At 27.0% G+C, this 19,987-nt stretch overlaps 2 protein-coding genes across 2 annotated transcripts; both read right to left on the reverse strand.

The window, feature by feature from the left end:
- Nucleotides 1-315: 315 nt before the first annotated feature.
- LOC105361121 (uncharacterized) lies at nucleotides 316-1,360 on the reverse strand. The gene is made up of 2 exons (XM_011498226.1): nucleotides 1,273-1,360; nucleotides 316-1,154 (listed from the first exon to the last, which is right to left on the reverse strand). Exons 1-2 carry the CDS (start codon nucleotides 1,358-1,360, stop codon nucleotides 316-318), a joined length of 927 nt encoding a protein of 308 aa, XP_011496528.1.
- Nucleotides 1,361-1,624: 264 nt separating this feature from the next.
- Nucleotides 1,625-3,178, reverse strand: LOC105361122 (uncharacterized). Its single transcript, XM_011498228.1, has one exon. The coding sequence runs from the start codon at nucleotides 3,176-3,178 to the stop codon at nucleotides 1,625-1,627; it is 1,554 nt and encodes a 517-aa protein (XP_011496530.1).
- Nucleotides 3,179-19,987: the final 16,809 nt, after the last annotated feature.

Raw genomic sequence — 19,987 nt, forward strand, 5'->3', positions numbered from 1 at the left:
CGAGAGTGTCAAGTGCAGCTCATTAAATATTCTCGTACGAACTTGCTGCGCCGATAGCGCATCGGTGGTTGTTGCTAGGCCGATGTTTGTCGTGACGTCAACAGGGCATAGCCTTGTAGGGTTCATTTGTTATTACTTTTCTCGGAATTGTAATGTAATTTTGACTATTTGAGTATTGAATTTTCTCGATTTCGGAGAATCGTGTTTACGACTTGGCGCGCAATATTTTGACCTAAGCAAGTGTCTTTATCTCTCCCACTTTATTTACCGCGTAAAAATGCTGCAATCCGTAACATTCCGTCCGCCAACATCAATTCATTGATGATTAATATCTGTATCTTCGATGGGAACTGGCAGAGGTGCAAGAATGTGAATTGGTCTAGAGATTATCGAGGATGTGGTTTTTAATGTTACTACTCTAGTTAGTCCATCCTTTCCTGGGTGCAGTTTCATGACTCTCGCGAGTGGCCACTTGCATTGTGGTTGTCGTTGATCTGTGATGAGGACTAGAGATCCGACCTTGATCGTGTTGCTTGGGTGATGCCACTTGAAGGTTGAGAGGAATTGCTGTAGGTAATGTTTTCTCCATTGCTTCCAGTATCGTTGGACTCGTTTTTGAATAAATTGCCACCTTGATATCATTGACGCGTTGGGATCACTTGCGGAAGGGTCAGGAAGCGTGTTGAGAGGTTCTCCTATGAGGAAGTGACCTGGAGTAAGTGCAGAGCAGTCATTAGGGTCGTCCATCAATGGTTGTATTGGGCGTGAGTTCAGGATGGCCTCTATCTGGGTTAGCAGTGTGTTAATTTCTTCAATGGTGACTGATGCGTCTCTTGTTGTTCGATTGATATGGAACTTGACGGACTTCACTGCGGCTTCCCATTTTCCTCCCATGTGGGGGGCAGCAGGTGGATTAAATTCCCACTGCGCATGGTCATTCATGAGTGTGGTTGTGATGTGGTGGTGTTCCTTCGTGCGTTGAATGAAAAGTTTTTTCAATTCCTTGTCAGCTCCGAATCTCTTTGCTGAATAATCACCTACCACTTCAATGTGTATTGCGGAGGTTGCGAGGCACACAAATACGCAAATCCAGGCCTTGTAGGTCTTTGCTCCTCTACCCTTCCAAGTTTTTATGGTAATGGGACCAGCGTAATCTACTCCAGTGTGAGTGAATGGTCGCGATGGCGTTACTCTTGAGGCAGGTATTAGTTGGCTAGCGAGGCCTCCGCCTTGTTTAGCACACGTAACGCATCGAAGGATGTATGATTTTACCGCTGATCTTCCTCCAATGATCCAGTAATGTTGTCGGGTGTATGACAGTGTAATTTGAGTGCCTCCATGAAATGTTCTGAATTTCCATTATGATTCTGTGTGCATGTATGTAGGCGGTGAGTCGATGGAATGCGTGTGATGAGGTCAGGCCTGTTGTTTGCATCGCTTGTAATTCTTGGGCCAGGTGTGCCCTTTGGGTCAGCCGTATCCACTGTGTTCTGGCCTGATTTAATTCATCACGTGTGAGTTGGTTTGTAGAAGGGCGTTTGCCCCTTAGGCATGTGATGAATCTAATGCATGTTGCAGTTATTCTTAATAGTTCAGTCAATGTTTGGTAATTGTAAAGAATGTCCTAGTCGTATTCCGACGTTTTAATAGTGGCGATTAACGAGATGCTTGGACGGGCTTCCTGGTCGCATTGGTCCTCTTTGTCAATTGGTTGTGTTGGCCACGAGTTTGGAGTTAGTGTCCATGGAGGATCAGTCCACCATAAAGGGTGAGTTTTAAGTTGTTGGGTGGTGAGTCCTCTGGATGCGCAGTCGGCTGGATTTGAGGTTCCGGGCACATACCTCCATTGTGCTTCTGCTGTGAGTTCTTGAATTTGTGTGACTCTGTTGCACACAAATTCCTTCCATCGTGATGGGTGAGCCTTGATCCAGGTCAGGTTTACTCGTGAGTCCGTCCATAGATGTGTTGCCCTTATCCTTAAATTTAGTGAAGTTTTGATGCGTGTGGTGAGCTTTGATAGTAGTAATGCGGTTGTTAATTCTAGCTTAGTTATTGTTAGTTTTTTAAGTGGTGCCACCCTTGTTTTTGAACATATGAATGTGACGGTCGGTTCATTTTCTTCATTGTATATTGCCATGTATATGACGGCAGCCATTGCTAGTTGCGATGCGTCAGCGAATCCATGTAGTTCTATGTTGGATGTTTCCTTTGTTTTGAACCACCGAGGTATGGTTAATTCGTTTAGTGTTTGTAATTCTCTTCTGATGGTGTGCCATCGATTGACAACTTGAGCTGGGAGGGGATCATTCCATTCAACTGAGTGGAGCCATAGTTCTTGGAGTAGTAATTTAGCTCGTATTATTACGGGAGATGCGAATCCCAATGGATCAAACAATTTTGCAATGTCAGAGAGAATGGTACGCTTTGAGGTGGTGGTTGCTTGGGGAGCCAATGATGTTGAGAATGAGAAGATGTCTTCGTGGGACCTCCATTGCAGTCCTAGAATTTTGGTGGCATCTTCGGTTAAGTTGAAAGACTGTTTCGGATTTGGCGGGACCTCAATGGCGGTTATTACTTCTTCGTTGGTAGAGTGCCATTTTGCTAGCGCGAATCCGCCCGCCATGCAGAGGTCTCTTAATTGTGTTGTTGTCCCTACTAGTTGAGTTGGATTGTCTGCACCGCCAAAGATGTTGTCCACGTATCTTCCGTATTTTATAGGGGGTACAGCGTCTTGTATGAGTTGAAGGAGTGTTCGTACAGCTAGAAATGGGGCCGCTCTGGTCCCATATGTGACAGTGGTTGATTGATAAATGACCTCGTTGCCCAGTTCGTCTATCCACAGGATTCGCTGTAGATCCCAGTCGTCTTGGTGGACCAGTATCTGTCGGTACATCTTTGTGATATCTGTGGAGAATAAGTACCTGTATTTGTGGATCCAAATTAGTACATCTACAATGTTTGGGTTTAGGTCGGCGTAGGTGTGCATTATGTCATTCAATGATCGTCCGGTCGAGGATGGGCTCGATCCGTTGAAGACGACTCTTAGCTTAGTCGTAGAACTGTCCGGTTTTAGCACACCATGGTGTGGCAGATAGTACGCCATTTTGTTGGATTGGTAGTTTGTTGGTAGTCTTCGCATATGATTCCTGTTCTCGTATTGTGTCATGAACATATTCATAGTTGTTTACGAATTGACGCGCAATATTTTGACCTAAGCAAGTGTCTTTACCTCTCCCACTTTATTTACCGCATAAAAATGCTGCAATCCGTAACACTAATTATTTCTGAGATATGCAATATTTTTCATATTAAATGATTTATTTATATTTTGTTATTTTTATACTAGTATCATAATACAATTACATTACAACAATTGTTTCTTATATTAATTTATTCAATTTATTTATGTTAAATTAAGCATTTAGATACATAACTAAAATGTCTGTGTTTGTAATTATAATTGATTGATTGATAATTTATGAAATTGATTAAAAAGTTTCAATTTAACAATAATGAAATCAAAAGACTCAATCGGATAAATCTTGATAAATGAAAAAGAAAAGGTTTTTTGACTTGAAATTTTTTAAAAAAATGTTAACGAACTGTAATAAATAGTGATATAGAACAAAACTATAAATATGAAGAAAAAAATAGCTCTAATAATAGGTTATATTTTAAATGTATTCTCTTATCTTTTCCAGGGGACAAAGGATAGGTTCTGCTTTTAACTCATATAGTATGAATTCCATGGGCTATAGTCTGAAACCATATTTCAATACTCATGGGAATACTCATTTTTCTTTAAAATGCTTTGGCTAAATATACTCATTTTCCTACGTGTTTAACAAAAAATTTAAGTTGAATTAAATACTTGGAAAATTGAAAAAATGAAGAGTCGTTTGGTAGTGGCATGCAATGAAGGAATAAGTAAATGTATATCCTGAAATTAGGATATTCATAAACATCTCTTCGATAAGCATACAAATATTCATCGCTGGTAACATTAGACGTATCAGGAGAAGGAGGCGGCGGAAGATTAAGACTATTTTAGAATATCATCTTCTACGAAATCATATACTGCTAGTAAAATGACAATTTATATGCGAGAATGAAATTTTAATTATATCCATAAGATATAGAATTTTTCATATTTAATGTTAATATAATAATTTTAGAGATATTTCTATATTTATTTTCGTGAAAGCTTATTTTCCAAACTCAAATTTCTTTTGAAGAAATGGAGCTGCGAAAAACTAATTCATGAATAGTCATTACTTATTATTATAGTCATTACCCTAATATTTGAGATAAATAAAAGTTCACTTATTTAAATACTGAAAATCTTATCGAATGAATCAAAGGTTAGATTGAAAAATACATTATTGTATTCGTTAACTGAATATACAAGAAAAATCATCGTGGTATCGTATAGTGAATGAAAACTAACTCCACCGAACCTAGAACTTCACAATAGTGACGTCTGTCGATATTGGCTTTACATATAAAAATACGATATCTCTTAAAAAAAAATTAACATTTTACTAAATAGAAATAGAGGAATGGCCCGTAGCAACGTAGCAACTTACATTGCTAAACTATTCTTATTTACTAACAATCTCTTATGCAAAATAAAAAATTACTGGTATGTTTATCTAATAAGAGAGCATGAGCACATGCATGCTAAAATGTAAAATAAAATTTTCTTTTTCCAAAGAAGAATCATAATAATTTTAAAAGTTTGCTTTATTTACGTAAATAATTTATATAAATATTCAAATATAAATATGTAGCATACATTTTTTTATAAACTAGTAGTTATTCCTTTAATGTTGGAACCAAAGTTAAACAAATGAAGTTTAACTTTATCAATATTAGTTGTACGTATTATTATATTTACGTACTATTAATATAATATATATTAATATTAATTAATGAGAATGTTTATTATTTATTTAAATTATCTAAATATAATATATAGAAGTAATATAATATATATATTATACGCTAATTTAATCTTCTGTTACTCCTTTATTGATCGTGAAATTTAATCTATTTCTAAAAGTTAGTTCTATTTTTATATTATAAAGCTATCAGTTGTCATCAGTTATTAGTTATTGATGTCATCACTTTTTATACATTTTTCTTAACAGAATGGATATTTGTAGTGATTTTGATTTAAATAAAACTTTAGAACTATGTGTATAATTAAATAAAAGGCAGTTCCAAAGATAATTAATTATATGCTTTGCATAATTTGTCGTTTTGTAATTAGGGTATTCTTTATTCTATTATAAATCATAATAAAATGTAACAAACATATTTTTTCTTTAATTTAATTTTTTATTTGCTTTACAATGAGTTTTTTTGGGGATTCATCTTGAGAAATTGATTAGAATGTATATTAAATTATAATAAAACATATTAAATTATAATAGAGTATATAAAATTATAATTTCGTCATTTATTAATTAGAATATTAATTTATAGTCAGATAAAATAAGATAATAGTGAGAAGGAGACTATGTAATTATTTTGTTACAAAATTATTCAATTTCAACATCAATATTTATTTTGTTCGACATATAATTAAATGAGAATTAATTTTTCAACTTTGTTATTTTTTTAAAAGCAGAAAAAAATGCAAATGATAATGGAGCAAACGAAAATTTGAGAAAAGTTGTTGGTAAATAAAAATTGAGTTTAAGAAAAGAAAATGGATAAAATATTGTCAAATGTAAATTAGTTAAAACTTAATTATAAAGATCTGATTCATTATAAATATTCTTAAGACTCAGAAAAAATGTAGCATCTACGGTTTCTAAAAAAATTCTTTTCATCTAAGCGAATTAAAAGGTTCTCGCGTTCTGTTATATCTAAGTTCTGTATGGATACATGTAGCAACGACTATAAAGGTGCAAAGAGCTCATGGCACAGGCTACCATTAGTAAGGGAGGGAGAAATTCTCTAAGGAATTAATAATGCTTAGCTTAATTCAAAGCGTGCCGCTTTACTATATAATTTAAGATCCCCGCATATTTATGTATACACGTGAGATTTTCAGGTGCTTCATTCGGTTTTAAGTAAATAATGGACTAATCATTTGTCATAGACATTCCATGAATATGTTAAGTGGGGTCTACTGCAAGTTCGCACATCGCTGATTACACATTATTATCTTACTGATCATCAATTTGCGTAATTGGGCGATCACGACGCTAGCAAACGAGCGGTCAAATGTTCGCCGGTATTTCGGGAGATACAGGCCTGATTATAAGTCTATTATATTGTATATACTATTGTGTAAGAGGAGGAGGAGTGAGAGTTCTCCTATTTAATTTTTTTTTCTATAGTTCACTAGTCCGTTATCGTTGATGAATCAACTAAGTTTGTGTAGAATCCTGAGGTTTTATATGAATTCAGTATTTTTTTGTTTTTTGTTAATTGAAAACAAATGAAACAAATCGAAACAAATTTAATTAATCATTTTTTTGAATTTGTTCGAATATTTCTATATTCATATTTAAATATATAAGAAAATTTCCCTGTAATAAACAATCTTTCAATACTAATTTGAACAAGTCAATTATAGTTATAAATATTTTCATTTTCTAAATATTATACTATACTAATGTACTAATTATTATATGTATATGTAGCTAAAAGATACTTTTCAAAAGTAATTTTAATATTAATTTTTTACTTTTAAACAAAGACAAATAGTTTTAACGAATCATATATTTCTTTATAATAATAAAAAAATAAAAGAGATCTAATAAAAATTTTACTGCAAAGATTAAGAAAATTAGGAATCATATAAAAATGATATATCGAAATTCAAATGAGCTGTGTCTTTTATGTTTATTTATATTTATTCTCATATATATCATGTAAAATTAAATTGCTTTATTCTATTTAATTAAATAGATAGTACCTTGTATGCTCATTGTTGAATTTTCAAAAATCTAATTATTGTTATCGGATTAGATGTATGAACAGTATTATTTACTCATAAGATTTAGGTGATTTGAATAGACTGAACGGATTTCAAAAATAATCTAAAGGAGCAAACAGTAAATTATATAAATATTATTTTTATAATTATTTCTTTAATTCAATTAAAACACAGGAGAAAATTATTATATAAAGTTAAAAGTATAAAATGTAAAAACGAATTAATTAATATTTTTTATTTTACTCGATCTATTTTATTACAATTTCGTTCAAAATTATAATTACAGTATATTTACTTTTTTTTAAATATTGTAATACTAGTCTGTGTAATTTCAAATCGGTTTTAAAAATTTCAAAACAATTATCTACAAGTAATTAAATTTAATATTGAAATGGTATAATGTTATTTGTAAAAGTTTAAAGTAAAGATGTTCTATTAAATGATGATTGTTATAATTTTTTATACTTCAATTCAACTAAAAATATTCCTTACATTCTTTACTTTATACAATTCAACATAGAAAAACTGTTTCACTCAATTGGTTTACGAAAGTTTTAAAGTTGATTTAAGTTTTTTTTCTACATAATCCATAGTATGACTTAGACAAATTTATAACAACATAGAAGATATTTTATAAATTTCAGTATTATATAAATTGTATTATTTTTTAACAAAAGTATTTGTGTAATATTAGCTGTATTTTTATTTTAATGAAAGCTATTAATAGCTTTATATTTGTTTTACAAATGTAATAATTTATTGATAAAACAAATACATGCATTTAATTAGACATGATCATATATTGGATTTTAAAAGGAACATTATTGATTTTTATTTGTTATCTATAACTAGCAAAATATATAAATTAAAAAAATTAATAATTAAGATATTATTGAATAATAATGAATAGAAAATATAATTAATCAAGGTGCAATACGTTTGTGTAGCTTAAAATGTGGTTTAAAAATATATACATCGTTGTCGTATATAGCGCTTATATAGTTAAATAAATCTTTTGCATATCCACCTATTCTTTTCCTATTTCTTAATTATTACTTTTACCATTTTATGAATAATTTTTTGTGTCCCATTGCTTGGCCATTTAAAAGAAATAGAAGCGATCCTAACTCTTGCGAATACTGCACCAACAGTCGATGAAGAATAATAACCTTCCGAAAAGGGATATATTTTTCTTTTACCATATAGATATGTCCCATCAGTTTCGTTTCTTTTATTCTCGATTGCTTTGTATGAGTAAACAACACGGCCGTAAAATAACGTATTTGCTTCCCAAACTAGCACAAGCGGATATTCGCATTTTTTCTGATCTCTTTCGTTTCTTCCTGCTCCTCCTTATGACTGTTCGCCAGTTTATTCAACTAAACCTCCATTTTACTTAATTACTTGGTCGAAATAAGATAGAAATAATTTGGTAGAGATTTTCACCGATATTCCAATACGTTGGGTGAAAATTCGCTAGTGGCTACTGCTGGCTATAAATAAAAACACTTTTATAAAAAAAGCATTTTCGTTCTACTATGTGAATACATAAGAATTTATACTTGTACATAAACATGAATTAATATTTATAGTTCAGATTGATATAATATATAATAAAAAGAGCATGTCAACATGTGTTGGAGCTCTTCCTAACACCTAAACGATGTCATCATACCCTCGTCTATATCTGTATGTCTATAATGTAAAGTCATTTTATTGATGTAATTTCAAAGAATATCGTTGTGAAAGTAGATATTTTATCTATTTTTTGGTTTCAAGAGAAGCTAAAATAATAAAATATAAAAATACTTGGTTACAAATTGTATTACACTTATAGTACTTAAAATTTCAATGATACATTTTATTTCATTATAATTAATTTTTTTTTTTATGTATATCGAAGTATTATTTATCTTACATAATTTTTTTTTATTGTGATATTTTCTATATATAATTAGTCACTAATAAAGTTCTTAGCAAGTTTTATATAAATAATATTTCTTTCTAATAAATAAACAATTTAGTTTAATGTTAATAGATTTAGAAAAATTATAGAAAATGTTTATGGTCCTGTCTAGACTTTAAATTAGGCTTTAATATATGAATTATATGCGTTTATAAGTAACATGATCTCTTTTAATTGTGAACTTTTTCAACTTGAATTTGTTTACATTTGTCCTAATGAAGTTATTTCGTTGTTTTCCCGTGTCTGTGTAGGGCTCTTCCTCCCCATACATTTTTTTCTGGTTATGTGCATTGCCCATTTACATATTTGATCTTTCAAATGTCCTAATTTTGAAATAGATTTAAATATAATAGGACAGATTTTAGTACAGTAACTGAGAAATGAACTCGTTCCTTCGCTTTCCTTTATTTTTGTTTTATAATATATAAATTGGTAGCCACATAAATGATCATTCAGGTACCAAGTTATCAACTGCGTATTAATAATTTTTATGTTTTTATTATTGAGATTCATTTATAAACGATAATAAAAATAACTTGTTAATATATCAGAATATATTAGGTAGTGTTTCTCCGTTATAACGAATTTTCTGAGGTAAATTATATAAGAACATGCGTCTTTTCATATCTATAGAGAGTATTTATGAGACAGGATCTTCTTCAAATATACTGAAAAAAGGATAAAATTGTGTGGTAGTATATGCAAAAAAATTCCAGCACTTGAACGCCGGTAGGTTCGTAAAATCTACAATGAGTACAATATAGTTGAGTTCATTGGCTGCTTTTTCATTGGAATACGTTTTTAAAGAACAGTTTTTTGTCATGAAATTAAGAGTAAAACAAGTTTTTATCGATTAAAGTAAAATTTTCAAAGAATTATATTATGCATAGTACGTGGATCCAATACATAAGAATTTTTCAATATTTATGTAAGTATTTAGTTATAAATTTTTGTTTTTATACCAATTTAAGTGAATATCTTGTACAGTTCGAATGTTCGAATCTATTTAATGAAATTATTAAAAATAGAAATTTAATTTACATTCTATTTTTTGGAATAAAATGAAATTGTTTTTTTTTATATATTTTAAACCATTTTATATGGATAAACTTTATCAAGAATGATAATTTTTATACGATAATTTTTAAGAAGAAAAGTTATTCACGAAGTCTTATTTTCTATTTGTACATAGAAAATATATTTCAGTCATTTATTATTTAGACAACATTTTATAAAGTTATGTTATATATATATATATATATATATATATATATATATATATAATATTATAATTTAATATATAAATATGTTATATATATAATTTTATCAATTTTATTTTATCAAATAAAAAGCCTTGTGAAAGTCAATTGATTTCAAATAATGTAATTAAGAATATGAAATATTAAAAGTAAATTAAAAAGCAAAATTGATAGAATAATACTTTTCGATTTATTTTTATTTCATTGATAATCATTAAAAATAAATTTTCAAATGCTTTCTATTATATATTAATATTAGAATTTTTAACTTTATCTAATTTAAGTAAACATAATAAGATTAAAAAAACAAAATTAATTATGAGAATTGAATAAAACACAATTACATAAATTAGGTGGTAGTATATGTATATTAATATATATGTAAACATTTGCAGTTTAGACCATTTTATTTTGTAGACAATATAAAAGATATTTTATGTATAACCTACCAGTTGGTCCTATTATGCACGAAATTTACGTATAAATTGATGTATTCGTGTGACCCTACATTCAGCCTAATGAAATTTGAATGAGAATGTGACTGTCGATTGTAATTACAATTTTGAATACGTAATCTTTACAGTAAGTGTATATAGATTTATTACAACCGTGAATATAGAGCTTAAAAATATTTGTTAGATTTTTTAAAAGTTACATAAGCGTAAGTTTGTCACAACGTTGAATTGATTATTTAATGTTTTAATTTGAAATTGTTTTTTCCCACAAATGAGGTTATATATACTATGCACAAATAAGAATTCGATATAATTTGTAATAAAATTATTGTAAATTCAATTTGTAAAATAAAAACTGTTCTTATATGTGGCTGTATTATAATATACTTGTATTATAAATGGAATTATAACTAGTAGAAAGTAAAGTTACATTTAAATCAGTATTTATTAAATTACATTACAAATTTGTATATACTATATTGTATTTTAATATATCATACAATGGAAGCAAGGAAATAATACTAAATTAATTGATAAATAAATTTATTTTATCAAATTTCCGTATGCAATCATGATAATATTTTATTCTCTTTTTTATTACATTGTTGGAATTGAGAGATACGTGGTTCCTATAAATAATTTTTCTTTTCTTAAAATTGATATAATATTAGACTTTTTTACTTAATAAAAAAATTAAGAGTTTTCTACATTTATTATTATTATTTATATTATTAATTTTATTGGTATATTTTGAAGAATGAAAAAGTTTAAAATAGTCCTTTAATAACAAGGAAATTCAATTACAATGTTTGACCAGCTTGAGGGAAAGGAACATGGATGAAAGTGAGCCATTACCGATTGGACGAATTTTCAAATCGCTGGCCTCCGAAATATGCACACTTGCAGATTCTGTGTTGCGGAAGGTTGGGCAATTTCATCCTGCTGCTTAAAGAACAGGGGCCAAGGGTAAGGTTGAAAGCACGCTGGAGTTAATTCAGCTGGACATCAATTTCCATCAACTCTTTCAGCTTTACGTAAGAAAGCTCCTATGTTGATTCGACTATAATTCTGCCTAGAATTTTTCTAATTTCATAAACTGGCCCTTAGATTTCCGGAATTATTTCTGGAAACTTTTAATAGGAGCGTCTAATAATGTATTATATTTACCGATAGTACTAAAGTAATCAAACTAGAAAAACTAATATTGCAGGCTGGAGTCATTATTTATGACGATTCTGTTCTCAAGTGTAAGTATAAGTATAAGTTATACCCAAGCTAAAATATTTACGGCACTTTTAATTTTTACCTAAAACATTGTTGTATAGTTTTAGAATTATTAGTATAAATATAATATATTTAGTAACTAATTATGTGTAAATTATTTTGAAAGTAATGTGTGAAAAATAATTAAAAAATAAGAAATTCAATATAAAATATAATCTATAAAAATGTAAATTTTTACAATACATTATCGTTAGTTTTCTTTAGAACAGCAATAAATTCTTGTTATTAATCGCATGTTATATTTGTAAATTAATGACCATTCAATTATAATATTGTATAGCTAATATTTAAATGAATCCAGTTTACAATAATAGCTATGTTTTTATAAAATACTTGTGTACAGCACTATTTAAAATTATTAAAAAAATATAACGATAATTAATATTTTAATTTTTTTTATAATTATATTAGTAATAAATAAGTGCAAGTTATTCATTATAATATCCCGATGATCGTAATATTTTTCAAATAAAAATATTATTTAACCTGTAATATTTTACATATTCATTCATTTTATTAATATAACCAGCATTTTTTAAATTTTCTTTTTCCTTTTATAAGCATAACTGTAGAGTATTAACAAGAATTTGATTTTATAATTATATAAAAAATGTTTTTAATTGCATGAATATAGCTATTTTTTGTTTTTATTGCTTACATTTTCTGTTTTTCTCTTTACAATATTATAAAAATTTAAACTGTTAATTCTTTGTAATTATTAATTATATCTTGAAATGAACTTCTATATTTGTCGCTTACAATAAATTCTCATTTTTAATTATTAGAAGCTTCATGAACTTTTCATTGATAATATTAATAATTTTTATTCTATGTAATATTTTATTCTAGAATATATAAATAAATCAATTCTTTCAACAATATTTATACGTAATCATATATTAATATTAAAATTTACGTTGGTTATAAATATTATATCGTATGAATGAAATTTTGTAATAAAGAATTTTAGCTAACAAATATATTCCATCAAATAGATCGTTTTTAAAGTATTCTAGAAAACCGATTTTTTCGTTGTGAAATTTCAAAATGCAATAAAATTCTCAAAGTATTATATGAATTCGTGTTTGCTATGTTTCACGGGCAATTACACTGTGCAGATTGACAATTTTTTAGTGAATCTCAGGAGGTTACAATTCTATCAGGAATAATATATAAGAAAATTTATATCAGACCGATAATATGAAGACAAAAGCCTTCGTTACGGGCATGGTATTTATATAAACTGCTATCGAACGATTAGAGAAGTCGTGTAAAAAAAGACTGATGTTTTTGGCAGATCGAGGCGTTTGCATGAAATGCCAGGGGGAAATGAACAGAATATGCGATTGGAAGTGACGGGAAGAGTGCGACTCGTGCTTGGGCATAGTCGAAATACATGCGATGATGGCGACAAGCGGGAGATCAAGAGGAGAACGAAGAAAAGCAAAATGGAACTAACAATGTTGCAGCAAGTAAGTACAGGTACGAGGACAGTGTAGACCCAGACCTCGATGAACTATGAAATAGGACAGGCAAACCTCTTCTGTCTGCGTGTGTGACGGAAGTGTCAAGACTGCATGTGTCGGTAGTCAGTTCGAGTACTCGGAAACTATTGAATTTCACGCCATTACACTACATGGCAAGGCAGATCAAACAGTCGAATATTTGCCATCATCTTCATTTGGCCAGTATTTTTATGCATTGCTATGTTTTGATTGATTGTCGCTTTGAATCTACATATAAATACATATCATTCAATTTTATTATTTGTTTATAATAATTATATATTTATATATGGCTGTATATTTATAGGTGTATATATACACACACACACACACACACACACACACATATATATATATATATATATATATATATTATACATGCGTATATTTATATATACGAATGCACGTGTGCACGAGTTGTGTGCGCGTGCACGCGTGTGTGTAAACGTATATTTGCAAATACATAATAAAATAATGACATCTATATTGGTTCTTTCGATGTATATTTTGTTATGTTTCATGTAAACATTTAAAGAAAAATGATATTAATGTTTAATATTACATCTAATATGAATAAAAATACAATAAATAATACAATAATAAACACACTAATACATTTATTTGGCATTCATTTTATACTTTTTCTATTTTCAAAAACAAGTTTTCATTTATAGTAAACTTCGTTCTATAAGTATAGTTTATATTATTGTAAATTTTTAAAGTAAAAAATTTATCATAATAAATTTACATCATTCAAAATATCAATAATATATGAGACAATTAGTTTTTTTTTATACTTTAATTTTGATAAAACTATTTATTTGATATATTGAATAATATAGAAGTAAAATAAATAATTTGCTATTATTTTTGAAAATTTAAACTTTTTTATAATTCAATGCATAATAAAATTTCTTAAAGTTTAACTAATTCTATTTCTAATCCATATTGAATGTTTTATATTTTTTAAATCGAAGTTATCTGTTAAATACTAATTTTAATATTATATAATAATTTATTTTATTATATTATAAAATTATAATAATGAGTTTATATGTTTATCAATAACGAGGAAAATTTTGTAAGGTTATACTTTTATTATAAATGTCTATAATATAACATTAGTTAAGTAAATTATCGATATAATTAAAAGGTTTTATTAAAATGTAATTTTCAAAGACTAGTATTTATGCCCAACGGAGGTATTAAACGTATTGGTAAACAAATTTTTATTATTTATACTTGTCAACTAAATATTCGATAGGTTATCATTTTAATGTATTTAGGACAGCTGCAATCATCGTATCTTTTTATTTTACCCATTGTTAATATAATGCTTGTCGATAACAATGAAATTTTAAGTGCATTAATAACCTGACAATTTCAGGCAGTAGATGTCATTATTCATCTGGCGTTTGAAATTCATAAATTATATATTTATAGTATTTAGGGCATAGTATGAAATGCTTGCCCATAAAGAAAATCAATAACGTCAATTCAAATAATCTTTTTTATAATGAAATTAGAATTTTTTTCATAGAATTGTATTGCAAATGCTTTAATTCCTAAATTGCATAAATAATGTTACTTGTATTTAATAATTTCTAAAGTTTATGTCATACAAGGAAAAATTAAATAAATATATGAAGGAAAAATTACTATTATGCTAAATTTTATTCTATTACCTAAACGTATTATTCAATTGAATATGTTAATATATTATTTGATGTGCCCTGAATTTTTTAGTAATATTTTAATAGAATTATGTTCATTTTATTTAACAGAAATAAAAGAGCAAAATTTAATCAAAAACTTTGAAATTAAATATTAAGTAATGGAAGCTTTTTTTTAATGCTTTGATCATTAGAATTATTAAAGGGGACAAGTATCAGAAACTTATCATATATAATTATTTATATACTATATAAACTGTATATATAAACACACACACACACACACACACATGTATTCATTAAAACATTTGTAAATAATATATTAAATTAAAAAATGCCATTGAATATAAAAATTATCTGAACAATTATATAAATCATTGAAATAAAATTATCAGCAATCACGCAGGTATAATTCAGTAAAATCTATGAATATTAAATGTAACTTATATAAACATATTAATTCTAATAAACTTATTAACCTTTATGAAAAATCATATTATGTATGAATTAAATATAACGTAATATAAATATTTTACAAAATTTGGAATGAAAATAGTATTAAAATATTGTTAATAAATATTTATGTATATTAAAACATAACTAAATTCATTGAGATTTCTTGAAAAAAATAAATAAAAATACTTAAATTAAGATTAAATATTAATATTAAAACTGCTCTAATTTATTAAAATATATATATATCAGTGTTTTCTACATCTATTGTTATTTTTTTATATCTAATTAACTAATTATAGGCAATATAATAACATACTTAAATTACAATATGCAAATAAAATTAATTTATAAAATAAATGAAATAGAAAAATAGAAAATACAAAATACTTTAAAAAGTAATTTAAATAAGTAAGCATTGATAATAAATAGATTTAAATTTCAATATTTAAATTTAATATTACAATTAGATTAGTATTATTTAAATTTATTATTATAATTAGATTAATATTATTTAAATTTATTATTATATACTATGAATATTGATAATAATATATTTGTATTAATATTTGTGATATAATATGTATGATAAATAAACCAAAATTTCCATTGAAACATATAAGAGTTATGAAGTAATAGAAAAATAGTTTATCAAATCGAATAGTTTATACATCGAGTGTTAAGTATAAGTGTTAAGTTTTTTTAAGCAGGTGAAATATTTAAGAGAATTTTAAAAATGTTATAGGTAAAATATATAATATAATTATTTAATGAATAGAATTTTAATGATTAAGTATCTATATATTCATTGAATATTATTTTTTAAATATAATAGATAAATACTAAAATAGAAGCAGATAATTACTACTGATCACATTGTAAAGTAAAACATTTCAATATAACATGAACATTTTATTCGTTGTACTAAATAAGTAATTGCACAAAAACAATTATAACTTAGAGATAGCCATCTTCATGCATTAAATAGATAATTTATATATTATACCCAAGAGCTCTAATTATGTATTGTACAACTAAATTTTATATAATCAAATTAATCTTTACGTATTATTGAATGGTCAATAATGTGAATTGTATTCAAATAATTTTTAACATAGTTTATTCAATTAAATGAATCTTTTTTATAGTAAAACGTATATTAAACGAAATTTTATCATTTTTATTTTTACAAAATCAAGAAACAATCTAAAATAGCAAAAATAAAATAATCTTTTAGTTTTAATTTGTGGATAATGATTAATTCAGTATAAGTTGTTTAAAAATATTTTACTACTTGTTGGAATAAATTTTATTAATAAAAAATTATTATTATACATATATTTTGTTATTTTATAAATACTATTGTAGTTTTGTAGAAACACCTTCAAAAATATTTATTATTCAATACAAATATAATAAGAAATTCCTATGTGTATAATTATGATTTACATTATCGATGAATCATCCAACTATAAAAGAATTGTGAGAAATAACATAGTTTTCAGTAATATGTTGAATAATTGGTGGATTATATTTGATAAAATCACGAAAATATGTAAAATTATGTCTAGGTGAAATTAAAATATTTATTAAATATTAAAACGGTAACATTTTTTAAAACTTTCCTTTAAATAAAAAGGAGCAGGAATAAAAATATTTCCTTCTTTATTATTTCTTATAGTTACTATAGTTCCTTTTCATAATAATATATTTCTTATTTACTTTTATTAATTTAAATCATGAAATGACTATTATTTTTCCAAATTTTTTTATTGACTATAACGAAATATTGTTTTATTTTTTTGCCTTTGTCTCTTCATTTATTGACTAATTCTATTTTAGTCTATCGATATCTCTCTTATAGTTTATCTGCAATCAACATTTGAATATGCTGATTCGGCGTCGATGGAGTTTGCTCGCTTTAGAACATCTGTTGATGCTCGATGATGCTGTGCATATGCATTCATTCATTAACGTGAAAACATATTTAAATATATTTATTATTAATAAATAAAATTTATCCATTTTTAAAGAATTAATAATAAAGAAAGACTAATATTTGGGGATCTATATAAAAAGGAAGGAATCTAGAAAAATTAATTGTATTTGAAGGTTTCAAATTTAATTATGAACAAGTCTATACATTGAGTTAATACTTGATGACACATGTTTATTATGAAATAGGTTTTTAATTTCATTTCTAGCAAATTTAATTTTTATTCTTCACTTGATTCATCTTGATTCAAAATTTTCTGTATATGCGTTTGAATTTAGGTACATGAATATGTGAGAAGGGAACAGACTCTTGCCGGTTTGTTGGTTTCACGAATCGGCGATAGATTATTAACTTAAGTGGGATTTTGGCATTTACACGTCATTATGTACACAGTAGCCTATGCACGCACTTGTTTACATATAACACACACACAATATATATATATAAGTGTATGTACGTATGAATGCTTGAAGTACGTGTACATGTTTGCGTATGCGTATTTGTGTGCGTGTACGCGCGTATGCGTATCTATAATCGGTAGACGAGACCATCAGAGAAATTCGAATAGTGTATGGTTCATTGGAATTTATTTGAACATCGTGGCGCGCCGATTCCACAAAATTCAATTTATATCTTGCGTGAACTAGTGTGCAGTTCTGCCATTTATGTCGCCGTTAGTTTTGTTGACAGGCCCGCGTTTATACCATCTCGGTGAGTGCTTTTTAATGAAATGGGGATAATACATTAAATTTAAGTTACTTCCTTCTTGAATTGAACACATTTCATGGATGATTATTTGTGTTTTTAATTTATTTCGCAGTACATGAAAACAGTACTATAATTATATTAGTTAAAAAATTTGTAATAGTCCTTATAATTTTTATATAACGATTTCATATATATTACCTAAGCATTTATTGTAAAACAATTTTTACTAAATATATTTACTTTTTCAAACTTTGTAAAAAAACGTGAGCAGGAAAAATTAAATGAAAATTGTATTATAATTTGATTTTAACTAAACTGCATAATTTTTAAATATCTTCTTTGTATTCTATCTTCTTTCTATTGAATGTCATGAGAGAATTTGTATTTTTCAAGTTGAATTACAATAATAAAATTCTATATATTTTATATTTTTATAAGTTTATCTTCATATTTAAATTGAGTAGCTGTTGTTAGTTTAAGTTGAAAAAAAAATATGTTTCCGAAGAAAGTAGAAGAATTATTAATTTTTTGAAAAGATAACATGTAAAATGTAAAAAGATATTTTTAATATTTTTTCGATGTGTTTGAGTTTTAATATAGGTCTTTCAATCAATTTTTAATCTTATATAACCTACATTTTTTATTATATTATTCTATATTATATAACAATTTATTTTATACCCTTTACAGTATAAATAATTATTTTTATTATTTTTTATTTTTGTTATTTAACTAATTTTATTTTTGTCTTTTTATTTACTTCTATTTACTACTATTATATTTGAGAAAATATGAACAATGTGTGCTCTATAACAGTTTATTTTGTTAATCGATGTTGCATATGTTGAATCGTATGTCTTCTTTTAAATCTACGTCCTTATATTAATTTGTCTATCAGATAAAACGTTTTCTTTAATCAGTGTTAAGAAAAAAATGTGGATTCAGTATTCAATTATATTAATCTGTACTAATCGTAATAGTATGCCTTTTAACAAGTACAAAAACTTTTTATCCTTCGTAGAATTAAATGTAAACTATTCTCAGTTCAGAAATTCCAATTTCCTTTGGTTCTATAATTTTGTTTTTTCTACAATCCACAATAAATTTTTGTGTTCGTAAAGGACATTGATATCCTAGGGCAATAAACTATCTTTCCGAATCGCAAGCCACATACTCCAACTTCTGTCTGTCTGTTCTTTTATATTTTTTTCTGTTCTTTAACCCAATCTCTCGTTAACGCTTTCTCTGTCACTCGTATTCGTTCATTTTACAAAAATGGTGCTTTATTTTGTAATTTCATTTTGCACGTATATTTGACTTATGTGTTCTTCTGTTTTTTCGCTCTGAATTTTCGGCTCACCCCTTTATAATTAAATAATCTAATACTTGTCATTTATAAATAATACATATTGTTTGAAGTAGACAAATCTTTTAAATCAATATTTCCGTCACTATTAAAAAAAAAACAAACAAATAAATAGTGAATACGGCTTCTGTGCTATATGAATTAGGATAGGAACAGTGGAAAGCGCATGAAAATACTTTGTAGTGTGTAGATCGATAAAAGTTTGGCTGAAATATTCGAACAGTTGCGGGGCCAGTACTCAGCAAGAGAAACGGTCACTTAGCTTGTACAAAATATGGCTTCTAAAGCAAAAATTTTGGCCACGGAGTACAATACATTATTGTGCTGATTCAACGAAAAAGGTCACAATTCAAGGTTTCATTTTTCATAA

The sequence above is a fragment of the Ceratosolen solmsi genome, unplaced genomic scaffold, assembly GCF_000503995.2.
Source record: "Ceratosolen solmsi marchali unplaced genomic scaffold, CerSol_1.0 scaffold14, whole genome shotgun sequence".
Taxonomy (NCBI): Eukaryota; Metazoa; Arthropoda; class Insecta; order Hymenoptera; family Agaonidae; genus Ceratosolen; species Ceratosolen solmsi.